Raw genomic sequence first — 27,466 nt, forward strand, 5'->3', positions numbered from 1 at the left:
GCTCATCTCTGACTTTTATTCTTAGGCGTCCAGCCCCTGCCCCAAGAGGCTTACTTCTCAGCGCGTTGTTGGCGGCTTCTTTTCGGCGACACTTGGCCCGCGTGTCCGACGCGGGAAACTGTCGAGGAAAATTGCAGCTTGGACCTTGACCGCACAGGACCCGAGAAATGTGACGCTCAGGAGGCGATATATTTTTCACTAAGCAAGTACCGCTGGGCCGTGGTCTGCCATGACTCGCAGTTAAAGGTTGAAGAATGCGCTCGGTTTAAACAACGCAGCTGGGACTTAACGATATTTTGGGGGCTCGATGGCGCAGTTAACAGTTCAGGAATGAATTTCATACTCCGAAAGGAAAATTCCATCTAAAGCCGTAAATTTCGGAGAAGTAATAGGAACTAAAACAAATGCAGCTCTTTTTTTTTATTCAACATTTGTACCTTCAAGCCGACAAGACATAGAGCTCTCATGTGCACTGCTGTTTGCAGAGAATGTATGGTATCGTGCCGAAGAAGGCCCTTTACCATCAAAAAAGGTCCGTATTTTGTCGAGTTCTACTAAACAAATATCTGACAGAAAACGTTGAAGCAATATATAGCAAGCTGAAAAGATGTAAAATTGAAATGAGACACATTGCGATGTTTGGGCATCTCCAATTTGGGTCTTACTTATACGAAGAATAATTTGAACGTAGCTTTGGCTATATGAGGACGTAGCAATACGTGCAGTAAAATTCGCGGAAAATACAGGATTATCAATACGGAAGTATGAGGGCGACTAAGTAAAATATTAGGGCTAGAAAGATGCAACTAAGCAAAAATTCAAGAAAATTTATTGTGCGCTAGGTTGTGGTAGAACCCTTCTACACAACAGCCAAGGTTATACTCTTTTAAACCATGGAGAGGGCGGAGGAGGAGGGAGTCTTGGAGGTGTTGCATGCGAGATAGCAGGCCAATGCGTTATGTGCGACTACGGGGTGAGGCACCACAGGGGTGCCAAGTTTTTTTTCTCACCTTACAACGGCAACAGTGTTCCAGGAAACAACTAAATCAACTGATACTATTTACTACACCTGCCGTGAATTCACCGTCATTTATACCGTTCTGCGCAATGTTCAGATATAAAAGTGATATCGCCAACGCTATTGATATCAGAAAGGTAGCACTGCATACGTTCTCGGGCCGTGATCTTAAACCGAACCTCAACTCAACGTCAGTATTCGGTCCTTTCCACCTAAGTGCCGTGCGCGCTACTTCGATGTGTGTGGACGATACCACCGTGTTCACGTTTATGCGACAGAGTAAGGAACCTGTTGACGCGTTTTCCCGGCGTTGTTTCGCCGTCACACTGGGTGAGGCGGCGGTATCTGGTGCAAAGATTGTGGGCCCCCAAATTGTAGCACAAGCGCTGGGCGGATTGTGCTCTAACCTGCTCGAGATCCAGCACAGATCGGTTAGTCGTAACTTGCGCATGCAAGCCATCGGTTGGAAGTCGAACCATCAAACAACACAGCAATAATGTTAACAGAGCGGGTCACGCTACGGGTGCCGATATCGGACATGGGTGTCTATGGAAATTGGATGTGCCATAACATTGTTGCGCGCAATCAGCGAATAAATGCACCTCTTTGGTTGTAATCTTCTTCGCTTAATGTTCTGCGAAACGCCTTAAGTAATGAAGAGCTTTAATTTCAGTGTTGAGTTCAGGAGGGGCTTGCTAAATTGTAACAGAAACCTCATGATTTGCTCTTCCTCGGCCATTTAGCCCAACCTGTTCTTCTTCAGGCTCTCCCCCCCCCCCCCCCCCCCTTCATTTTTTATTCACCTCGTCATATTGTATCCTAGCGACATTAGGTTTTAACAATTCTCTTGCACGAATCATATAGTAAAATCAGTATCAGCTTTTGTTTGGTTCGCACCTGCCACAAGTGTTAGTAGTCGATATCACCGTCCGACCTCGTGGAAGAAAAGAGGAATTGCTCACACGCAAACACGCAGTGGCGCGTTGCTGTTCATGCGATTGGACTGCCCGCAATTAAGACATGCCCTCATTTAGAAACGATTTATTCACCTCACAGCTGGCCTTCTGTGAAACCTGCAGCCTTTTTACTCTATCGTGTTATTTTTTGCTAAAGGACAATTCATTATTCCCCGCGATTTGCAACGTCCGGTCTCTCATCAAGATCTACAGCACGGACATCATCAGAAACAAAATCGTGCTCGAACTTCTCTCCGAATTCGGACTAGAATGTGTGTTGTATGTTGCTGGCCTATCGTCGCTGAACAAACGATAGTATGTAATCGAAATAGACAGATCTTGTTCCGTGTACCACTTTTCATTATTCATATGTCTACTAAAAAGTAAGAAACAACAAATACTGCCGTCGTTACTTTCTACCCCTCGTAAAAGAAGCGTCAAAACAAAAGTCACTATGGCGTGCTCAGTGCGTACTTCCTGTTTCCCATTAAATTTTTCGCTCGAGAGATTCCGTGAGATTCCCACTCTGAATCGTCTATATCTCTTTCCAAGATTTCCTCTTGTACCCTCTGCTGCTTTATCCACTTCCATAAATTATTTCATTCATTTCACCAGCGTCCCCTTCCCGCTCACGAATTCCCTGCGCCACCTTCGGCCTCTGCAGCTTCAGTTCCGGAAAAACACAAAGACATTCCCCTGGCTCTCGTTTTCCTTCGAGCTTTACGTCATTTGTTTCCTCGATGCTGGCAAGTAAAGCTTACGCGCTCGCACCCGCGAGGTAGAAGAGAAAACACGCCAGTAACTGAGCGATGGGCTCAATCCGGAGGGCGTATAACGCGACACGTGCGCCGGCACACGTCTCATTCAGATAGCGTCCCTCCTTCAGCGTTTTCCCCTCACGACAGTACCGGATATGAAGCGAACGCAGCACAAATGCGATTCAGGCTCATATCTGCATCCGCCTCCATCTTCCTTCCATCGTCTCCTCTCCCATTCACCACCAAAGCTTCCTCCTCCTTGGCTGCAAGGCTTGTGTGACCGCGAAAGCAACAAAGCCACCCCGGAAAGGGTACGATAAGCTGCAGGATGTTCCCAGCGAGCATAAATTCCTATCACAAAACGCATACGTAGAGGGAGCACCACGTAACGCAGTTCCCGGCAAAAGGGAGGACAAAGGGGATTACGAGGGTAAGGAGAGAAAAGAGTGCCCAGCTGCGAATAACTGACGCCTGTCTGCCCCGAGGGGCATCCACAGCTGAGCAGCAAGAAACAAAAAATTAAGTACGGGTCAGTCGATGACCGCGTCTCAGCCTTTGTTCTTCGGCGCGGGCGTGGCCGCTAAAGGACGTCCCCAGAGCAAATATGCTGCAGCACGTGGCGGCTCTTGGGCGATAAGCACCCCGCCTAAGCGAGTCCATTTCTTCCCTCAAGGGGAGAGAAGGTTGGCTCTTTCCATATGACTCAATGTGGCACGCTTAATTAGTCGACTCCCTTCCATTGCGTTCGCGACACGGCTCCTCTTCATGGGGCTGTTCCGGCTCATTGTACGGAAACTGGCTCGCATGTCACTTTTTCGCACGGTTCGAGGCTGTATCAGGCGTCCTAATGGAAGCAGGGGAAGCCATCAGGCGCGGAGGGTTTTAGTGAAGTCGACAATGGAGCATAGCGAGAGACCGCATGCCACCAAATGCATTCGGGAAGCTTTGACGAGAATACAGTTGACAAGAATACACGATAATTCTGTTTAAGCTGACCTGTGTGCTGGAGGAAAAATAAGGTTGCAAGCAAGGCGACGCGGTTTGTCAGAACAACTCGACGCATGATTATGACGAAGCGTGAACGCACGTCGACATTTTGTTACTTGGAGCACACGAACAGCTTGTCTAACGTACGTCCAAGACTATTCATTGGTAGCGATCGTGAGCCCGTAGGTATCATTTACGATCATCACCTGGACTCGCTCACACTTTCTTGATTGACCTGACTGCCCCAGTAGAAAGATAAACGTTAAAAGATCCCCAGTAAAAAGATAAACGGAAGCAGTCGAGATCCGCAACGTAAGGCTTGTAAGCATGCATCCGTCCGTAACAAGTCTGCAATATACCTTGGCAATTAGAGGGCTGTGGGCGTCGCCTTCCGAGTGCTGCCCTCGTGTGTGGTCGCGACGGAAAGCGGAAGGCCAGCGGCAGCACGAGGCTTCTCCGCATGCTCTGAAATCTCTGAAGAGCACGTATCTCGGCTCATCTCAGGTCTAAACTGTTTGTGCTTCGATTAACACATTTTGACCGGAGGAGAAACGCAAGGCGCTCTGTGTGCTGTGCTGTGTCATGAAGTGCAGGATAGAGAGCCCTAGGTGGTCGATATCGTTCGGAGTCCTCCGCTAAGATGTCCCACACCGTTATAGTATTGTGCTAGTTTCTGAATTTCTTTAATATCTCTAGAGAAAAGCTGTGAAATTTCTTATCCATTATCAGTTTACGAGTCTTGTAACTTTGCGAGCGCAGAACAAAATATCATGCAAAAGTTAGCTTTCTCATTAGGTTACATAATTCTGTAGGCAGCTCTTGTGAAGTTTGCAGTGAAATGTTCCGTTAAAGTGAAATCAACCAAGCAAGAGAACACAGTGTAATGCCGTCAAGCATACATTATAACGCTGTGCTATACACAATTCACTAAAATGCCCTGTATGATATAGTTTTCGTGATTAATTTATTTCATTCTTATCGGCAGGCACGCGAGCGGGGCTGCAGAGGCAAAGCATTAATACACCATAGACTCAGGCATTGCTTGTGAGCGCTTAATATTGATTATAAATAAAATATCGACATGATGGTTATACAATCCAGAGTCTGTTTAATTTTGTTCCGCTGGCCAATGAAGACGTAACTTCAAGGCGCAGTCTAGCGGGAATCTGGCGGCTGAAAGGGTAATTAAACGATTTGCTTTTTAACAAATTTTGCTTTAGATTATGTTTCTTGTCAGATTGGCCCCTTAAGTTACTAAGCATTAAAAAGTGTTAAACCTCATGCAGATGACCTCTCAGTGCCAAGACCATCGTGGCTTGTGCTCAATTGTGTGGCGTAAGGAAGTACGTCTCATTACTTGGCCCTGTACATGCAGGCTACATGCAATAAGCTGTCATCACTGTCCCCGTCGAAGTGTTAATGACCTCGGCGTAATGGTCCGGCAAGTATAGCCATGTTAAAATAAACAGAACAGCAACAAAGGCGCGCAAGACCCCGCTGTCATTTTTGCTGTATACGCTTTCATTTAGTCTGATGACGAGCACTCCGACGAGCCTGGAGTATTATCAGAGATGACCCGCAGCACAGGAGATCATTTGCGCTTGCGCATTTTTGTGTTAATTTAAGAAAAATATTGGTATCGGCTTAGCTCCGCTAAGCCAGGATATACAAAGCGAAAGCAATAGTAGTCGCGGATGAGACCGAATCGTTTCTCTGTTCTCGTCGCAACTTCTCCGCCGCCTACCGTCGTCGCTTTGCGAGTCTCTCTTCTCGCTCTCCAGGAGTTCCCATCGCTCGTCTAGCTTTCTAAGGTTTATTTTTTTCCACCTGCCGCTTCTTCACGGCGAACGATGATGGCAGGATGAGTAGACTCGGCTTGTAGGCGAGCGTATCGAGCGCTTGCACTAACCGTTCTTCCCTCATCCATGATATAGCACTATGGCTCGCCGCAATTCTCAGTGTATATATAGGCCTTCGCAAGCAAGCGGTTGCTCCATGGCTTATATCCCCCGCTGAGGCGCAGCAGCTGAAGAGCACCACGCATACGGAGTTAGGCGCATACCTAAATGATGACGTCATGCGCGGCAGTCCGAGGAGACCAAATATATGTACCAGCACGAATGAAGTTTGCCAGGCGTGTGTAGATGCAAGTGTGCGACGTAGAACAAGAAGTGGAGCATCAGCAGAAGAAGAGGGGAGCGCCGCCCGCTCCGTGCACCACACGTGCGATGGAGTGAAGGGGAGACGAGCGGGACGTGCGCCGCACGCGGCTGAAGGTCGGGTGAAGGTGGAGCTGCGGCGTATGCGAAACGCGTTGCAGCTACCCAGGGAAGCTTTCGTTTCAAAAATAGTCACCATGCACCTTACTGCGTAGAGATGAGGTAGTCATATTTAATATTTTATTTCTGTGTTTTATATGTGCCGACTGCCAAGGGATCAGCAACGTTTATGACTCCGAGACTCGTGAGAAATATTGCGAACAGTTACTTCACTTTACACAAATACAAAGGTCGCATATTTATGAACAACCAGATCTAAATAACAAGGACTACACAAAAGTATCGAACAGCCAACGATGCAATAATTCATGCGAAGCTTCGCGAAATCTTACGACTGCAAGCGCGCTGATAGCGCTGTTCTATGCCACCGCTAGATCGCATGTTACAAGCTTCCTTTGGCTATCAAAACGCGGCGCCACAGTCCTTCGGCGCGCTCCTTGTTCTTGCGCCCTGGCCCTGTCGCTTTGAAACCAGGATGGTCGTCGTAGTCGCCGTACTTTGTTTCATGCGGAAGTCGTCGTTTCTGCCACCACAAGCCAGCTGCGGACACTGCGTCCCTTCGCGTGCATGCCAGTCTTTCGGCGCTGTTAAAGAACATTTACAGCACTGTGCAAAAAAAAAAAAAAAGATCGTTGCGAATTAAAAGGATGCCTTCAGAAAAACAAGGGGGTGTGCACACATTGCGGGGGATTCAAATCTCATATGCCTAATTTTGATCCGGATCTCAACAGGGTCGGAAAAATACTTTTTTTGCGTGAAGGCTAACATCTCCCTTTCACCAACCATTTATGTTATTCCATTTTCATTTGTTTAAACAGTTACATATGAAGAAAAAAATCCACACAAAAAATAAAGCTGAAACAAAACACTTTTTGGTAGAATTAAAGGCCGAATGGTTCCACAAAGCGACTATTGCTTTTAACATAAAATTTTTCAGGCTTTAACAGGAGCAGTTGTACTCGATCTTTTACTGGACGGAAATGGAACACTAATCTTAATATGAAGTTCTTTGTGAAGCTCTCAAAGTGACTCATTACATGACCACGCAACATTTTATCCGTACAGCTTACCAAAAAAATTTACTGCTGAAGTCTCTTTTGTTTTACCTCCCAATAAAACACATCATGTTTTTTTCTGTTTTGAAGGAAGGCCTTCACGTCTCAGCAGCTTTGTAGCATGTCCAATGCCCTCAAGAGTGATAAACCACAACACTTTTTGTGCCACTGCAGCAGAACTTAGAAGAAACTCTTCACAACTCATTTGCATTCTTCACACTAGTGTTTTGCTCCTGTACGACAAACTGTAAATATACACATCGTTATTGCTGGTAGGCCAATCTACGCCAACGCGCAGTCATTTGCAAATATTTTCAGTTTAGAACGTGCATCACGTGCGACTGAAAAGCATTCACTTTCCGTGGTCACCGTGCTTCCGGTATCTTTATCTCAACAAGACGAGGACGAGATTTGTTTGCATTCCGTTAATTGTGAATGTCCTGCTTTCTAAGTATCAGAAGGGTCGTTTTTTTTTTTTTTTTTCCACCGTTCTCTCCGCGGCTACACTGCTTTTCTTTGTGCTAGGAACATCTGACTGCTGTCTCTGGTGATGTCTTCGGCTGGCAGCATTTGTGGGGCGCACTCATGGGGTGCACTCATGGGATGCCGCACGCATGTTCGGCCGACCGCCATTCGGCTAATGCAGTCGTTCTGCTGGAAAGAGCATGCCACGAGTGTGTAACACCGTGCCACCGTCGAGACCGGCGGCGAAGCGTGGTGCAGAGCCGTCGTGCAGCGTGCGTTAGCAGACGCGGAGGGAAGACGAAACTATAGACGCAGCGGTACTTCGCTCGGCATCACCCGATAGTAAGATTCGAGGAAGATGAAAAAGAAATGAAGCATCTCAAGTGGGCCTATTTGAAAGAATATTTTGATATGGTAGCAACTGGAACGCACCACACTCACGCAGCCCCCGGCCGACAACCCGTGCGTCTAGCTGAAGATCTACAATGCATGCATCATGCAGTGTATGTCTCGAAACAGGCAAGCATAACGCCATGGTACACACAAAACCTTTTTAAACTTTTAGAGGTGCAGTGCTGTCGCCGGGATAACATCCTATGTGTAGAGAAGCACTGCATCACCATGGAGCATCCTTCGTTGTGCAAACGTCATATTTTGGGCATCGAAAAAGGCATGCTATGTTCTGTGGATGCCGCAGCAAGCGTCAACCCTCCCAGTTCTCCGCACGCTGCTGCAGCGATTTCTGACTTTCAGACCGCACCTCTCTTCCTCGCTTTTCCTTATAAGCCCCTCTTCTATTTTACATAAAGTAAAGTAGCTAAACGGCAATCCCTGATTATTAACCACCGTGCTTTACCCTTTCCTTGCCGTTTTTTACGTAGGGTGCTAGCCCAAGGACGACAAGCCTTTTTGTATCCAAAAAGGTGAACAATTTTTAGTGTATATGGTGCCTGACAAATCTGCACCACCATAATCGCAACATTTCGTGAGCATGCGGCGGCGGTTACCAAGCGTTTGTACGAACGTAGGATGATCTTGGAGGGCTTCGTGTGCAGGCTCCTGCAGAGTACCGATAATAGAAACAGCGACAGTGTTTCGCACGTTTGGCGGAGGCGCATATATACTCCGCTCATGTTATGTTTGATGCCATTTCCTGCACACCGATGTGGATGCAGTGTGTATCAGCCGAATGCAGCAAGAGATAAATTAGCAGCGAGTGCTGACATTTCGCTGTGATCGTGTATTCCAATAGTAATGCACGTTCTGCGTGGGCGTGATTAATTGCTAGGACAGCGACAGAACGCATTAGGATTTGAGACAGCCCATATCATAAGACCTCCTTTTTATGCCAGGTTCTTATCTTTAGAAGCACCGAATTAAGCAGTTTTATAGCGGGAACCCATTTTAGGGTGCTTACACAACGCCTGAATTTCGATCCCCTCGCCCAGCGCAATCGCTCTGCTCTTTCGCGCCTCCTCAAACAACCGAGTGTGAAGGAGAAGGACAGACATCGCAGACCCTGAACCAGGCTTTCAACATAAATAATTAGCAGTGGAATCAGCCCGGCCGGATTGTGCATGTGTCTGAGCTTCGCACGTACTACCACCTCCACCCTGCACGCGCTTTTTCTCTCTCTCTCTCACCCCCCCCCCACACACACACAAAGCAATCCTTTCAGGGGTGGCTCGCATCGTTTGATGCCTTCTTACCCATTCGTGCACTGCCCAGCAGCCCCGAAAGGCCAAATTCTAGAGAAAAAGACCCTTCGCCAGCATGACAAAGCACTGTGCGTTGCTCTAGCTGTGGCTGCTACTGGGTCATTTGACTCACCGACGCTGCCATCAGCCGACCTAAAAGAGGGCTTTTCCAGTAGGGTATACAACTTCAAGAAAAAAAAATTCAAACGGTTGTTCGTAACTATAAGCTGCGGTACGAGGTGGGTGTATTACTTCGCTGAACAGCAAAATAAGCCTGTTGTTGATATTTTACATTACCAAACAAACCAGAGCCATAAAAATATTATTGGATCTGTAATATGGTTTGATGCAAATCTCTTTATTAAGATGACATGAAAAAGCTTTAACAGCAGACGACTTTCTGTCACGTTGAAATTTCAGGCGGGTACTGCAGATTTGAATTGTATCTGGCCATTGAACACGGGACGATGGTAGGATAAAACACAACAGCGGCGTTCGGCTGATTCTTAAATACACCGGTTCACGTGAACACCATATTACACCATGTCAATGCTGTAACATACCTGATGGTAGTGTTGCAATGTTACAGTCATTTTCTGTCGGGGTATTACTCTTGAAATCTAAATCGTCGTTTAACTTACAAAAAATATTTTAGACGGTCCATGCACTGTCTCTAGACTTCTGTGAACAAGGTCTAAATGATTTATAGATTTGTGGCCATGCACTATTCTTAGACTTTTGACTGTAGGCAAATTTAGGACTGTGTAAATATAGTCTATAGAAGAAAGAAACGGAAGAACACTAAAACTTTAGTCTATTAATATTCTGTAGACAAAAGCAATGGGTTTGAAGTATGTCAATAGAGTTTCTGAAGAGTCCATGGAGAGTCAATGTTGAGCATCTTTAAATGGTTACGACGCACGAAATTCATTGAGGGGCACTGCTCATTGTCAATACGTTTCCGTGCCAGAAGCCAGCAGGTGCTGACTGGCTCTTGAAACCCATGGCGTCCGTGGCTCACTCAGCAAGAGCGGGTGACACGTTGACCCGAGACAGCACTTTCTGCAGCAGTCGGAGGCTCGCCTCGCCTGTTGGCCGCCTCCTTGGGGCCAGTTCGCCAGCTTGCTGTGCTGTTTTGAATTTTTGAGATGGCTGTGCTCCACTCACGTGCCGAAGACAATTACTAAGACCAGACACGCTTAAGTGAATACAGAGAGAGATAAGAGCGGTCGCCGGTACCTTTATGATGGACTGCCGTCCGTTTTTATGTCATGGTTCAAGGCGCACGTTGGGCAGCGCTTCGGGGCTGCAAGTGCTTCGCCCAGAGAACAGCGGAGTTTATTGAAGCGAATGTTGCCTTTACGCGTTGTATCCTCTATGAATGAAAAAGACGACACTGCGCAAAGTAAAATTTTAAGGCGAAAGCCTTTAATGCCTTATCGTTGTCGACAGAAGGTTGTCAGCAGAGGGTGTCACGCTTTCTAAATCGACAGTTAAAAATAAATTAATAAAGCTTGTCTCCGCCGGGAATCAAACCTCCATCCCTTGCATACCCAGCCCAGCGCTTTACCAACTGCGCCACGTCCCGGGTCGTGAAACGCTGTTCATGATTTCCCTTCTCTACCTTGAGGATGATAGCGGGATTCCGCGAGTGAGAGATGCGGCGCCTTTCTTTTCCTGTAAACGAATTATAGAGCGCAAGTGAACTTTGATGTCTTCAATGAAATGCTGGATGTGTCCGACAAGGGGCGCGCGATGTACCGTCACGACAGGTTGTGACGTCATAGGGCGATGCATGCATAGACGAAGATGATCCCGCCAGGCGTCCGATCCTGGAGTCCGTGCGGCGCCTTTCATTTGCCGCTTCCTCGAACGCCGCACCACTGAGCAAAGAGAAGCAGACCCAGATGCCTAGATGGCGTTAGTACAGCAGGAATCAGCGGCGTTTCAAATTGGTTTACAGGATAGAAAAGGCGCAGTATCTGTCACTATCATCCACGGACACATGTATCACGCCGTAAAGGAAGGGAGGAAGGTGGAAGTGAAAGAAGAGAGGGAGATAGAGACTCCGAGGGCTACGATCCACGGTGCTATAACGGGTTTCGCCTCATATACACTTTAGTGGTCCAAAGTGCCTCTAGAGTTTTTACTAATGGCAGTCAGATTGCTGCGCGACGAGAGAAAAGTAATTGATTATTAGCAACAAATTAGACATTATTGAATTTCATACTGCATGAGAACTTTTTGAGGGTGGTAACGTTCTCGGTATTCCAAATAACGTTTTTCAGCAATCAGTCACTAGTAGTATGCCATATAATCGCACCTCTAGAACCGGGATTCGCTGAGAAACTGATGTGTAGCAGCGGATTCTCTCGCTTCGAAGTGAAAGCAGTCGATCTGTGGAGAAGACGCGTATAGGCATGTCCGCGAATGGGCCTGCATTTCACTATCCCCTTGTTCCACACTTTTTTTTTTCGCATTTTACTCCGACGGCAGATGGAACCTCATATTTACTGAGCGTAGATATGTGCTCTCAGAATGCGAACAACAGTGAAGCCCGACGCTTTGCGTAACCTCAAGGTGGTGTGGGAGGTCTCAGTTAAAGCAGCACGCTTCCGCCATCCGCGTGCATCCAGTTAATGTTGAGTGTCGCTGCCTACTGCTTCACAGGAAAACACGGCAAAAACGTTAAATAAACCATTCATAAGCAAGTGTACACGGAAGTACCAACTTTTATGCTCCAGCAGACAGCCGATTAGGCAAGCCGCGTTAGCTTATTCTCGTCCATGTATTTTTGTTGTATGCTAATAACGATCCCTTTCAAACACAAAAGAAACACCGAATCTTGTTTTGGTCAGTGTTCATTCTGTTGTTGAAATGAATTTATTACCAGACCAGACGAAATTTCGTCCAACCTTAGATTTCATCCTAATAAACAATCGGCAAGCAATAGCATATTATTAATAAACTACATTTCTGAATAGCTAACTTACTTTTTCTGGACTATAAGTGACTACTGAAATCGGTTGCTTTCCAGATAAAGTAAATGTCATTGTGTCCAGTTAATTGTGTTCTGTAGCATCAAGACAGACTGCAGTGGAACTATGAGGCGAACTTTGGCTGGTAGAGGGAGATTTTAGGAGATTTCACGACAATAATAAATTCGCAATCATTTAAGCTTGAAGAGAGCAGAATGTTTCTAATTTTTCACTCCTATTTTTTACCGTCTCTCGAGAATTCGCTGGTCCACAGATGTTTGCGACAGTCTGTATTCTCTCGCTACGCCTGAAACTTACTCCCATTTAGCAGTGCAGGCGTGCTCTACAATAATGCCGTGAGCAGCCAGTCTTTATTTGGCGTCAACGCACCCCGTATTTTTGCTCTCTTTCTCTCCATGGGGCCGCCGGTGTAGTCCTGGATGCGGCAGGCAAGCCTGCTGGTGGCATCCTGACGGGGACGCTGACGGCCTTCGGCTCGTACGACCAGTGTGTGGCCATCGAGGCCAGGGACTCCCCGCAGGAGGAGCCTCGGTTCACGGGCCGCTACTGCACCGTCGAGCTGCGGCCCCCCATCCCCAACCGGCCGCGCTACTACACCCTCCACGACCAGGTGCAGCTGTTCAACAACATCACCAGGACAAAGGTAGGACGGTTTATTGGCCAACTGCGATAACTATCTGGCCACGCCGAGTCATTCGTTTCGCTTGCCCTATATGAACGCTTGTTTCATAGTGTCCCAGTGTTAACAATGCTGCAGTGTCAGGGTACGTAGCCCGATGAGTACGAGGAGCGCCTTTTCGCTGCTCCACGTGAAGCAAGATACCAAGAGAGAGAAAGAGAGAGAGAAAAGAGGATTGTGTTGATTGATTCAGTTCACTTCATCTCTTCATCACTGCTTTCATTACCTCCACAGATAAAAAGCAGCGCAAGTTTTCTTTTTTAGGTGTAGTTACCGCTGCCCTGACAAACATGCGGGCAGATAGGACTACTCTGCTGTCTGCAGTGAGTTTGAAATACCTCAGCAAACATAACTCTAGCGAAAAAAAAAAAAAGATACGAAGCAACGCTGGCTCGGCTTTTCACGCTTCTGTATAGCTTTAATTCTACGTGCAGTTTATGCAATGTGCAAAATCGACTAGAGTAACGGTGGACCTTACTCTAAAGCAATTAAATGCAGTATACACATACACGCAAAAGACTGTTAGCTTTTCTTGAGTGCTCCCTTGACTTCTGCTCGTCTAGGCATGAGTATTTCTTCTTCACTTATAAATTGAAAAAAAAAAATGTAAATAACCGGGTTAAGTGGAGAAATATGGGAGAGGCCTTCGCCCTGCAGTGGGTATAATCAGGCTGATGATGATGATGATGATGATGATGGTGGTGGTGATGATGATGATGATAAGGACATAGCAGGCCACGATATCTGAAGCCAGGCAGTCAGAGAAGATAGCTTATCCTAGATGATGGCGTAGGTACAAAGAGAGCGCATGATGTTCAGTCTGGGACAAAGGCAATTCTGCCCGCCTTCCTCATTCCATGTTCTGAACAGGTTGCCTACATGTTACGCCCTAGTTTTCTAGTTCCCTAGTTCCGAAGGATGTCCATTGTCACCTGGCGATGTACTTCTGCTGCCGACACCAGTGCGCTGTCGCCGGTCTCGACGCTAGGAGCCCATTGCCAGGTGACACCCTCGTGCAGTGCGGCACACTTCGGCACTTGGAAGGGGAGGGGTTGGAGGCAGAGACCTTTGTCCCTCAGTTTGCAGAAGCCACCAAAATCGATCAGTTTACCGATCAAAGAAAACAGCAAGGTGGCTTGAAACGACATGCACGCAACGAATACAGAGAGAGAGGAAAACTGTAGTGAAGAACAGAGATTTTAGCCGGCACAATGAATACTTTTTACTTCGTTACAAATAAAGCCTTGGCGGAATTAAATCTTACCGAAAAAAATCTGTCAGTTCCCTAGGCTCGCCGGTCTATCTTTGCTGAAATATCTGCCCCGAAGCCTCTCCACTCTCACAACCACAACTTCGGAGGCCATCATAATTTTTCATCGGTTGATGACGATCACGTGTTCAGAAAAAACGACTGCGCATTGCAGCAATGTACAACGTTCTGAACTCACTTTATGTCACCTAGGAGATACAGCCAGTTCTTGTGCCGATCTGGCGGCCCGGTCAGTATACACTACGGATGATGAATATGGGCAGTAAGGATAATGAATATGACCAGTAACAGGCAAATATATTTTCAAACAAATATAATGCCACATTCCGCTCTGAGACGATATATAATTCGGAGCAATAGCATTGTCACCAAGGTTTTTAACGTTCTTTTTTTTTTCATGCTCAAAGCCGGTGGTATACAGCTTTGATTATAATTACTTTGTGACGCGAGGTGGGACTAGCTCTAGCTCGAATAATTTCAGCCACGTGCAACTGCTTCTACATTGTTCCAGCTTGTAGAAGTTGTTTTTGGCCTCTGATCTCAGAGGCTATTTGTAAACATTAAATTGAGTGTGGCCCACAGCAGCAATTTTTTCGTACTGTGATGACCACTGAGCAAGCTTGTTGCTATCCTCCCACCTAAATGTGCATTCCTTTGTTAGGTGCGCAAGTCAGGACAAAACAGAGCTGCTGTAGGGTGATTTTCGCTGCTTTCCTGAGGTCCGTACTCCGCACTGCCGTCACCACAACCTTCTGGTGGAAGTGCTGCCTGTGCCAGGGGCATGTACTGGCGAAGCCGTTGACGCCGGCCATACCGCAGCGCAAAGCAGCCGTCGTCTTCTCGGACTACGTCCAAAGCACGCCTTCTAGTCTGACTGCATGCGGTAACAAAAAAAAAGTGGCATGTGCCTCAGTATTTTAATGGCAGTCCCGGATATCTCCAACATTTGACGTTCCCATGGCGCAAGCCCGGCAGAACTGTCCATCGCTTCGAACCTATTGGCACCTTCAAGAACTATGAAACTTCGGTACGTCTTTTCCTCCTTGAACGACCTTGAAAGTCTGGTATGAAAACCAGGAGCCCTGGCTAACAACAAGGGACACACTCAAGCGGGATCGCACTGAAGACCTTCGGGACTGTCATACCCAAGGAGAAGTTCACGCTACTTTTGCACTCACGCATCCAGCAACCAAAACGAGTCAGCCCCAGCGAGCACTGAAGAAATGAAATATCTATTCTGGTGCATTGCAGTGAAGGACAGAGGAAATTAAAGCATGTTTTCTAATGCGAGGAGTCAAGAAACAAATATTTGTGGGTCTCGTAAGCCACGCTGCAAGAAAAAAAATTGTCCTACTCATTCAAGAAGCTTGTACCATAGAACAGAGCCTCGCCGTCCGAGCCCACAGATAAGCTTTGCCTATCAATCCAAGTCACCGCGTTTAACTCGGGCACTGCACGCAGCGAGAGCATGTGGAAGATTATACGTGCATTAATCTGCCAGAAACTACATCGAGTTATCCCATGGCCAGCGCAACAAAGGTGGCATCGCATATGCACGCCACCCGTGAAGAAATTCAACAGCCATTGGGCAATCCTTAGATGATGACTCCGACCTGAGAACCTCAAGGCGCCTCTGCGCAGGCAGAGACATCCCGCCAGCCCTTACCAGGATCCCTATGTACCGTGTCCGAACGAACCTAGCTTTCCGCGCTCCAGCCCATGCTTCGGATAGCCAAGGAAAGCAGACCTTTGGAGGACTCCAGACCGGCGCCATCCATTTTGCTTTCATTGCTGAAAGACCGATGAGACTGTTCGACACTACCCAAACCTATGGGCCCCAGAGGCTTCTCCTAAGACGCTTCGCGTCCACATTCCTGCCACCGAACACGCGGGGTAGAAGACTAGAAGAGTACCTATGAGTACTGGCCAAACTGCTCATGCAAGTCCCCATCGCCATCATCTGCATGCCTTTCTTCACCGCGCTGCAGCTTGCACGCAGCGCCCGTTCGCCTGTGAAACGGAAAGATCCTTGACAACCCACACAGCATGACGACGCCGCACACAATGACAAGGCCGCACACAATAAGGCGATGCCGCACGCTCAGTAACACGATGACGACGACGACACAACACGGTTTGAAAATTACGAAGAGACGCCGTATGGGAGGGCTCCGGAAATTTCGACCACCTGGGCTTCTTTAACGTGCACTGACATCGCACAGCACAAGGGCGCCTTGCATAAAGGAACGACTTGTTCCTGTCCCGGATTCTGCTTTTGAAAGTCACGTGTTTTTTCTATGACAAATTCTCTGTTGACAACGGAACTACAAAATGGGATTCTAGCCATCCATCGGGTATCTTACGTACGTGTTCGCAAAGATGACCTGGACGGTAAACGTAATAAAGCCTTAGGTATCTTCTTGTGGTGATATATGTGCAGGTTGGAAAATGCAGGTTTTTTTGCCTTTTAGAGCCATGAGCATTGCGCTACTCGTTCTGAATTAGGCAGCAAATATGAACTTGTTTATTAGAAGAAATAAAGCTCAGGCATCATTTCCGGTAGTGGCCTAGAGCATTATTTACTTGACGTTCGTACACTGATTAGTTAAACGAAGTAATTGGCTTAAGAACACACTGCAGTGCTACGCAATTTCTAAATATACCAAATTTGATCTCATTGGGTAACAGAAGAACGGAAAATCGCTATCATGGACAAACTCTTCAGAGTGCCTGCTCCTGCCGCAAAAATTACCAATTCCGACGGAAAAATGCCAAAGTTATACCCTTCTCCGTTCTCCAGAAAATTCGACGTCGACGTTTTCGGCATTCTGAGCGAAAAGCATGGCCATGGCTCTGGCAGATGGTAGCTGGCAGCTTACAAGGAAGGGCATTTATTGGTCGTATAGGGTTGTGCGACGTTAGGTGACGCGGCCGATTTGACGGGAGCTGCAACTCTGGCTTCTCATTTCAGATGGGAGGATGAGGGCCATCGAACCTTCCTGTATCCTTGCGTGCCCAGTGAGAGAAGCTATCTCTAGGCCATACAGGCATTTTCCTGTGGTTTTGTTGAGCGGGGCTTTGCATTTATGTCAGGCGGGCTTTCAGGTAATATGGTGCCTTCCGAGCGTATGCTAAAATGCATGTGCACGAGCGAGGACCCGCAAGGAAAGCCCCGGACGGGACCGTTAACGTTGTCGCCTCATATTTCGCTGCCAGCTCGGCAGCTGTCAGATGTGAGGATGACATGGGAATCGAATCTGTGGACCTTGAGCCCCCGTCAGACATTGCCATGCAGGGACGTTAAGACGGCTTGTGTAAAGCGGGGTTTCCTATCTATGTCGGGGGGCCTTTCAGAATAATATGGCAGCTTGGGACTGTATATGTTATGTATGCTTAGGATGGCGTGCGATATCGTAGGGAAGTACATTAAAAGAGTAGAGATAAAGCGAGGAGAAAAGTTCGGGAACATGAACGTAGATTGGGAAAAAGAACCGAAGACGGGTGCATCAACGCGGTCGCGTCATGCTCTTACAGGTGGAGCTTAAGGAGTGTGCGAATTATCCACGACAAAATATGTTTTTGGAGAATAAAAACACGCCCACGTCAACCACGAGCTGGTCGAGATGAGCTCGTCTAAAACACGCCGCGGCACCAGTAGGTGTCATAAAAGCGTCTCGTATGGCAATCAAGAAAGGGGAAAGGATTGCTTGCAAGTTGAAAGATGGTTATGGGGGGACAATACTGAGTAGCTAATAGGCGCTGAAACTGCACATTGATAGAAACATCTCTCTCAAATTATCTATGTCAGCATATTTCGAAACTAAATACCTTCAGAGCTTCGCTCAACCTTCGCATTACCGAGTATCGTAATCATCGGCAACTGTTTTGCTCTCAGACGCTATCCCCGGTTACTTTGCATTACCACCAAATACACTATTTCGGTTTTGTCTACGTTAAATTTTTAACTCGCTGTTCCCGTTGGATATGAAGCCGAAAATGTGAAAAACCGGAAGGAAGCCGCGGTTAAGATGGAGGGATCAAATCGATAAGGCACTCGGCTTTATTACTCGATGTCCGCATTGTCATAACCGCAACATGAGCCCCGCCGCGGTGGCTCAGTGGTTAGGGCGCTTCACTTCTGAACCCAAGGATGCGGGATCGAATCTCGGCGGCCGCTTTTAGATGGAGGTGAAAAGTAGGAAGCTCCTGTGCTCTCCGATGTCAGTGCACATCAAAGAACTCCAAGTGGTGGAAATTTCCGGAGCCCTCCACTCGTCCATTATAGCGATTAAAATGATAACCGCATGACGAGGTCAATTACAGGCTGAGGAATGACATCTATTCGCTTTCCTTTGACGTTTATCCACTGGTGGCACGGAAGCTTCTGCGGTGCATTTTCGCCCGTAAATGCACGTGACCGAGTGTCTGGTAACATTTAGATATGCGGGACTCACAGCCGCGTTTTCGCTTATCTGGCGCCTGAACCAACGTCGGTTGTCTGTACGGGGCAGGAAGGATCCGATCACGGTTGCGTCGGAGGGAGAGCCGCAGCGCGCTAGTAACTGGCGTCGCCGGCGAATCGCAAGATCTGTAGCCCGCGAGTGCACCGCTGCAGGCCCCGGATGAAGTCCAGTGGAGATAGCCTCCATTGCACAACGGAGAGTGAAACACAGCCTACTTCCCGGCCAGTCGTGGCTTCAATCTGGCTCGCCGATTCAAATACCCGGTGCGCTTATTATTCACCAGGGCGAGACCGCCTCTGGTCATTTGTTTGTTGCGTATAATAGACGTGTCTACTTTCCCTGATGGAGAATGCGTATACCTTGGCCAAGAAAAACGCGGAAGTTGTGCACGGCCACTACCACGGAGTCGTTGTAACTCTTCCTATTGCAGCGCGTATTCGAGCGCACTGCAAACTCTTTTCGCAGCCTGGGCAGAGCCGCTACAAAGGAACCAAACGTGCAGCAGTTAGGCAGTCAGACCAAGCTCCGTTCGCAAATAGTGCACCTCAACACTTACCACATAGCAGCGCGAGGAAAGGGGCATCAATTGGATTTCGCTCTTAATACGCTTGTCCTTTGCTGCAGATTCTGGAGAACTGCTACGCTCCCGTAGCGGTTTTCAGTGCATCTCGGCGCACGATCGACACGAATGGGCCAGGATCGAGGGAAAATAACCATTCTACTATAACCATAAAAGTTTCTTACACTCTTAACTAGAGGGAAAGCTGAGGGCGCTGCACTTCAGCCACCATGGGCGCGCTAAGGATTATGGGCCGGTGTGCTATTGGTGCGGGACAGTCAGGTTTTCTCGGGTGCGCGGAGTGGCGTTACTAAGAGGTTTCTTTTTCATCATCATCATTTCGAGGTGCGTACATAGACCGCAAAAGCCATAGTAGCGAAGGCGCAAAACCAGACGTCGCCAATAAAAGGTTTATGTTTCCCGAAATGCCGCTAAAAACTTCCTTAAGCGATTGCGCAACCATAAGTATTTCCAAAACATTTCTTTCTTTTCAAAGTTTAATTGTTGCAAAATATTGGTATTTGTGCTGCTCAAAACTAAGCCAATAGGAAAAAGAGCCATCGCTTATATTGGATAAATCTCACACTGACATGCTGTTTCTCTCTCTTTTTGCCATTTATAGTCACGAAATTGAATGTTAGAACATTGTTTACGGTAGAACAACGTTTATCTTTGCATTAGTTCTGGCCAAAGGTTGTGGTTCTGCACTCGGTAGCTCTTCGGCCCATGATGTATGAGCGCCCATGGTGGCTGAACCGGTCGTCAGGACACTCCACATAAACTCCCATGGACGGTAGCACAGCTTTCCCTCTAGGTAACAGTAAGAAACTCTATGACTATAACGGCCCACGTGGCGGATCAAGGTTGATATCACGCAATATGCTTCGCTCTTTTAATTTTTACCAGCTGTGCCGCTCGAGCGTAAAGCAATTGCTGCAAGAAAAAAAAAATGGACAAGAAGTGGTGGATACATAAAGAGGAGATGGACGCATTGCGCAGCTATTTCACTCTGCCTGAAAGACGCCACAAAAAGTAAACAAATGATGCTTCCGTAACTTATTTTTGTTTTCTCATTTTTGGGGGAATTTGATACGATTGAAATTTAAACACAGCGAAAGGAAAATGCGGTACTGTTACATCGCATAATTTGCCCAAACCCTAAATAAAAGCAGCGAAAATGTATCTAGGTCCTATATGAAGGCATGATCGAAAACAAAAACCGGTAAGCAGCCCGCCGCACCTAATAATAAAAAAGAAAGAACAAAACAACAATTTGCATCAAAAGACCGGTAAAGTAGTCGTTTAAGCACAATTGGTCAAAACAGATTAACAAATGCGAGCAACAGGTTGTTTCACACGTCAGAAAACTGGTACCAAAAGCATATAAAAAGAAACAAAGGCTAAAACACTAGGGCGCTGTTAGAGCTCGATACGTGCACTGAAGACACGCCACTTCTTTCTTCTGTCGGCGAGACGTTTTCCACAGGACGAAGCAGAGAAGCAAGGCAGCTACAAGTTGTTTTTAGGCAACCGAAGGTTTATTGAACCTGCTTGATTGTTTGCGATATGTTTGTACCGCGTCAAGCACATGAAGAGTGCTGGGTGCGTAAAGCATGGTCCTTGCTGAGGCTAGACGTGCAGTGTATTCTAACTTTAATACAGGAATAAGGAGGCTAAGTTCCAACGAACAGTTTGCAGGGAGCATGAAATCGGCGGCAGCAGCAACAAATAAAATGCCACTTAAGACTTGATTTGTTAACTCTTTGAGGATTATTTGCGTGCAGTTTGTCCTTGTTCAATTTGCCAAATGCAACTGAATATATGCATTTGCGACCATATATCGTTATAGGTATAAGAATTAGGGCGTCAGCGCCGACAGGCAGATTATGTGAAAGCGAGCAGAACGCTGCAAAATAAGCTTCGAGGGGCACGTGGAATTCTTTCGTATTAAAAAACGGAAAAGGTAAGCGAAAGTCGGCGGAACAAGACATCAGCCGCATTAATTGACCGATCCCACGAACCGATCTGCTCATGCGTCGGTTTTCCGGAAGTTGCACCACCACCATGTTCGTTGTAGTCTGCTGCCGGCTGGTCAGCACGCGCTCATGCGACTGCACTATTGCAATCTCCACTCACTGGAACTCAATGCTCATTTTCATACCTCACCGCTGGGAAAAATTCATTTTTATTATTTCATAAAAATACAGCGAGTGTTACACGCAAAGCAAGCGTTCTAAGGGTCCTTAAATTTGTTTTTTCTTTAACAACAGCCTCGTTCAGTTGTGAAGCGCGCGTTGGAAATAATCGAGAGCTGCGTACAAAAAATCGTATCATTTTGTAGTTCTGGTGATTGATGGTTGATTGGTGTGTGATAGGCGATGGCAAGTTGAAGTGTCTCACTGTCTCCTCCTCTTTAAACTATCTCAACTAAATATTCAACCTAACCTTCTACGTTGGATAGAACACTTTCTTTTAAACCGTTCCCAGTTTGTGTCTGTCAACAATCTTAACTCTTTCTCAAGTTCCGTTGGCTCTGGAGTGCCTCAGGGTTCCGTCTTAGGTCATTTGTTATTCCTCATATATATTAATGATCTACCTAACTGTGTATCCTCTAACATTCATTTGCTTGCTGATGATTGTGTTGTCCTTTGTGAAATTAACAGCTCCGACAATTCTAAAGCCTTGCAACTTGATATTGATGCTATCTCTAACTGGTGTAATTTGTGGAAAATGGATCTTAACACCTCTAAATGTATATTCTTGTGTGTCTCCAGAATTTCATCAGTTCCTACACTCTACTTTCTAAATAACACAGTTCTCGAATCCGTCACTTCCTACCATCACCTAGGCGTTGAAATCTCTTCAGGTCTCACTTGGTCACTTCACATTAACACGATAATTAACAATGCTAATCGCATGCTCGGTTATCTCCGTCGTAATTTTTCTTCCGCTCCTAGCTCTCTTAAGCTCCTCTTGTACAAAACACTTGTCCGTACTAAACTAGAATATACTGCGTTCACCCGGGACCCACGTTGTGCTAACCTAACTCACGCCCTTGAAATAGTTCAGAATAACTCCGCTCGTTTCATCCTGCACAACTATCATCGTACCGCTAGTATTTCAGCAATGAAGCACATTTTAAACCTCCCTTATTTGGCGTCTCGTCTTAAACTTTCGCGCATTTTTTTTTTTCATAAAATATTTCACACTTGCCCCCAGATTCGTACCGTACTTATTACCCCGCCTTCATACATCTCTTCTCGACTGGATCATGCACACAAGGTTGGGATTTCTTTATTCAAGACAAAAACATGCTGCGAGTCTTTCATCCCTCGTACCTCCAAAGACTGGAACCACCTTCCTGCCCCGATCGCCAGCAGTGAAGACATTGATCATTTTCGTACTGCCATAGCTAACATTGTATATGTAGTCGACTGACTTGTCTGCGTTATTTTGTATTTGTTTTTTATTACGTTTCATACACTCCAATCCCCTCTGTAATGCCTCTGGCCTTGAGGGTAAAATAAATAAATAAACCATTGCAATTAATTGATGAATTAAAACAAACAGAAATGAATGACTTGGATAAAGGGGAGTTCAAAGGTGTCAAATACTCAGAATGAAAAGCCGATGCATGACGATGAGAATATAAAATCAGATTATGTATTTGATCAAATAATTAGGTGAACTAATTGAAAAAATGAGAAAATGGAAAAAGGGGTTTCAAAGGTATCAAAACGTTCACAACGATGAGGCTTTGCTTGATGATCTAATAAAGAAATTTAAATGTGTTTAATTATTCAAACAATTCAAATAACAAAAAAGGAAAAAGCTGTACGAGCTGTATGAGCTATCATCTATATACATAAAACTAGAGTAATATATGTCTTATGTACTGATATAGCGCCCAGGAACTAGACAGGCGAATTTTGACAATGTGCTCCCGCATACACACGAGCTGAAATTGTTCGGAAACACGGCGCGCAGGCTCCCCGGGCTGCTGGAGCGGCCGGTTTACTACATGTACCAGCATGCACCGCGACAGCGGTGGCGTCGTGAAAACAGCCGGTGGGATCGGTCGTTCAGTGACAAAACTTTCGCGGCCAGAAGAGCTTCCGTCTCTCTGAGTGCTCTGAGCGCTTTAAGTGCGTAATGTGTTGTAATTAAAATACTATTGTCTTTTGTTGGTTTAAATGAGCCCGAAGACCTGAGCGCTATAGCGACGGGGAGGTTAGACCCTAAACTTTCATAAGATCTGGAACCGTGATGATTGAAGGCAAGCAGCGTCTTCGTTGTGCAGCAGGCAAGACATTTGCCTGCAGCTCACCTTTATGCCAGAAAAAATGAACAGCGTCAGAAGGAAAAAAATATTTTGCTGGCTTTGGAACACTCGTGGCGCACTTGCAACATTATTTCCGACAGCCTCCAAGTTTTGCCGTCCGGATTTTGCTTGAATTGCAAGCAGTGCCGTAGACCGTTATATTCTAAGTGACGGGAGCTTTGTTCGCGGAAGACAAAAACTATTGTGCACTTTTGCTAATAAAAAAAAACTGCATAGCGAGCACAGGTTATTTAAGCCACATGGAGCGAACAGCTAAACACCTTAAACGATGTTTACTGACATTTTCAAGGAACGTCGCTCCAAGCAACTAGTCTATCTTCGTCAGTGTCACCGCAGTCTATAAGGCTCCCGCAGTGTTAAGGCCTGGCACGTTTCGCGAACTGATATCTCCTAGAGTGTTTCTTTTTCTTTTTTTTTCGCTCAACGTTACTGCATCGAGCGGGAAGCACACAAAAGACCGTGTCTCGCGCCGCTTAACAAAGGACCATGAGCCGCGGTGCAAAACAGGTATTGTTATACGGTTTCCCGGCATGATCTTGGCACATCGCGTTTTAAGGTCGACTGCTCTCACTTTACAGAATGCTCAGGAGAGAAACTGCCTTGGGACCTGGCGAGAATAACGGCGGGCTTCGGCCGCATGCGGGCCTATTGTCGGCGCGCATGTTCATCAAGCCGCGCCATAGTCACCCGCCGTCTCGTCTTGCAGAAGCGGGGCGAAGCGGAGGCGCATACACGCAACTGTTGCTGAGAGGCAATAGGCAGGGCCGGCGCTTGATATCCGCACATGGATCACGGATTAGCTTCTGGATGGCGCGCGGCTCCCAGAAGGGATGGCAGGATGAGACGCAGCTCGAAAAGGCGTCACGTTTAAAAGCGGTATATAATTTGCAGGATGAACGGCATGAGTTTTAATCGAAGGCTTCCGGAGTTGACGTGCTGGTTGGCGAGGGTGTCGGCCAGATGGGGCTAAGCGGATGGTACTAAATATTGCCCGTTCATAGCCACGCGATGTGGGTACGTCTGCACGTATGGCCCTTGTATTCGGCCTTCCCATACGAGGTAAGAGATATTTATATTTAGGGAACAGCGCAAAGGACGGGACACAGAGACACAGAAAGCACAAACACAAGGCGTAAGAGAGTGGAGACTGTGTGGTCACGTTATGTGATGAAGGAGCTGATCAGCTAACCTCGACTGTTGACAGGAACAAGAAATCACTCTGCGAAGTGCCACAGCTTACGCGGTTTAAGCGCACAGTGCAATTTGATGTGCTCTAGCTGACGAGGGTGGTACAGCTTCATTGTGGCGACTTGGTACAGCTGTTGGTACAGCTTTTGGTAAAGCTGTTGCGTCTGAATGTGCTGTGGGATGTCGTTTACGATAAAGGACGAATCCCAACATAAAATCGTAACTACTGTTTATTCGATTAACAGTGGCAGCGGACAAGCATACTAACGCTACACTCGTCTCCAAAGCGGAATGAAAAAGCCGCGCTTTACAGCCTGGCAGCCTGTTTTTGTAACCGCCGTCGGTGAAGCATGCCTCGGGTGACGCAGCGGTGGTGCCGTGTCTTATCGATAAGGCAGTCCAGCGTGTGGCCGTGTTACGCTGGGACGGATGATAACAAAGCGGAGGCTGCGCGGATATATGCGCAGTGTGTGTCGCCACATCACCCCCCCCCCCCCCCCCTCCCAGGAGTGGAGAGCCCTCAAGGCCTGTAAAAATCTGTGCGGCCTACCCGACGTCCTGAATGGACGCCTGTGGGTGCACTGGTATTTCCTGGTTAGGCGGAATCGATGTAGGCTGGTTTCAGCCGGTCAACAGAGACGTGAGAATCGTTACCGCGAACGAGCAGGGTAAAGGTTTTGTAGTCTTGACGGAGAACTGGATAGGGCCCGCTGTATGGTGGATGGAAAGGCTTGCGGACGGTGTCGTCGCAGAGAAATGTGTGCCTGCACGTTGCCAGATCCTTGAAGACAAAAGGGGCAGTCTTACAGTGGTGAGCTGCAGCTGACGGGCGGAGGGCAGCAATGGTGCGTCGGAGTCGGACGACGAAATCGGTGGGATCTGACGTCGCGGTGGTGGACGGCGGAGCAGCAAAAAATTCGCCTGGGAGCCGGAGTGGTTCCCCGTAGACGAGCTCTGCGGGTGTAGCTTGAATGTCCGGTTTGAAGGTGGCGCATAGACCCAGAGCGACGGTTGGGATGGCTTCGAGCCAGGTTGAGTCCGGGTGACACATGATGGCTGCTTTGAATTGTCGGTGGAAACGTTCGATCATCCCGTTGGCGCAGGGTTGGTAGCTGGTGGTCCTTGAGTGCTCGAAACCGATGGTCAGCCCGAGCAGCCTGAAAAGGTGCAATTCAAAGTGTCGTCCTTGGTCGGTGGGGACGCGGCGAGGAGGCCCGAAGCGACCAATCCAGCCGGCAAAGAGTGCCGAGGCGACGTCTTCCGCGGTGATTCCCTCTAGGGGCCATGCCTCAGGCATTCGAGTATACCGATCGATGGCGGTGAGGCAGTAGCAATAGGGTCCAGCTGGAGGAAAGGGCCCTATAATATCAAGGTGGACGTGTTGAAGCAGATCATTCCGCTACGTGGAGTGCAAGACATAGCGGTCGGCCACGAGGCGTGTAGAGGCGCGTATGCTGGGATGGTTGAGATTATGCAGCTGGTTGAAAAGGCCACGGCGATGGGAAAGGGGCACGTAAGGCCGTAAGACATACTGTTGACATGTCGCAGTAGATAGTCGTTGATCCAGGTATGGGGACTTGTTGCAACTGTACTTAGGACCTGCCCTTAAGTTCTTGCAGTTAGACGTCCGTAGTCTGAGCCTCAGCGAGGTCGTCTGCTGTTATCTGCGAAGAGCTGATAGCTGCTACAAGTGAAAGTGCTTCGGCGACTATGTTGTCCTTCCCGCTGACATGTTGGATGTCGGTGGTAAACTGGGTAATGAACAAGAGCTGGTTCTGCTGGACCGGCGGGAGTTGGTCGCGGCGTTCATAGAGAAGGCATAGGTCCAAGGTTTATGTTCGGTGTAGATAGTGCAGTGCTGTGCTTCGAGAATGTGGCGAAAGTGTTGAACTGTTTCGTATATCGGCAGAAGTTCTCTCTAGTAAGCTGGCGAACTCGACGGGGCGGTGGCCGTGATTGCGCTCGTGGGACTGGCCGCAGGAGGGGTCGTTTTCCGAGCTTGGAGTTTCTTCGAGAAGAACGCCAAGGGATGCCACGCGTTGCGTAAGGGCGGCGCCCACGGCGAAGTTAGAGGCGTCCGTGAAGAGCCCCAACGGAGCGTCTGGCACAGGATCGTTCAAACCGGTGTCCACGTGAAGGTTTGATTTCCTCGCAGACCAGGCAAGGCATCATGAAGGGGAGCCTGGTAGTCGGCTGCGTGTGGCAAGAAACGCCTGTAAAAGTTCAGCATGCCGAGGAAACGGCGAAGGTCTTTAGTGGTGGAGGGCTGGGGGTAATTTTGCGGGTCCGAGATTCGTTGAGGCAAAGGTCGAGTTCCCTCAGATGGCACTTCATGGCCGAGGAATTTGACGACTGAAGCGCCGAGCGTGCTCTTTGGGACGTTGCCAAGTAGGCCGTGGTCATCAAGGCGTTGGGAAAGCAGATAAAGGTACGTGTGGTGTTCGTTGGCTTTGCGGGAAAAGACCAATATGTCGTCAAGGTAGACGAAGCAGAAGTCGAGGCCGCGGATGATTTCGTCGATGAAGCGTTGAAAGGTTTGTCCAGCGTTCCTCAGGCCAAATCTCATGAAGAGAAACTCGAACAAGCCGAAGGGGGTAATGATTGCAGTTTACGGGACGTCATTCGGGTTGACGGGTATCTGCGTGTAGGCATTCATCAGGTCTAGCACGGAGAAAACGTGGCAGCCATAAATGCGATGGGCGAAGTCCTGTATGGGGTGAACGGAGTACCTGTCCGGAGTGGTGCGCGCGT

General features: G+C 47.6%; 1 protein-coding gene across 4 annotated transcripts in view; it reads left to right on the plus strand.

Moving 5' to 3' along the window:
- Positions 1–27,466, plus strand: part of LOC146172100 (nose resistant to fluoxetine protein 6-like) — a 248,137-nt gene that overhangs the window by 134,552 nt on the left and 86,119 nt on the right. For all 4 annotated transcript variants that reach the window (XM_084585943.1, XM_084585944.1, XM_084585945.1 and 1 more), the window contains exon 2: positions 12,628–12,857. In XM_084585943.1, coding sequence (XP_084442069.1) covers positions 12,628–12,857 — 230 coding nt within the window. The remainder of the gene's footprint in view (positions 1–12,627; positions 12,858–27,466) is intronic.

The sequence above is a fragment of the Amblyomma maculatum genome, unplaced genomic scaffold (genome assembly GCF_055883805.1).
Source record: "Amblyomma maculatum isolate TAMU_Amacu unplaced genomic scaffold, ASM5588380v1 scaffold_13, whole genome shotgun sequence".
Classification (NCBI taxonomy): domain Eukaryota; kingdom Metazoa; phylum Arthropoda; class Arachnida; order Ixodida; family Ixodidae; genus Amblyomma; species Amblyomma maculatum.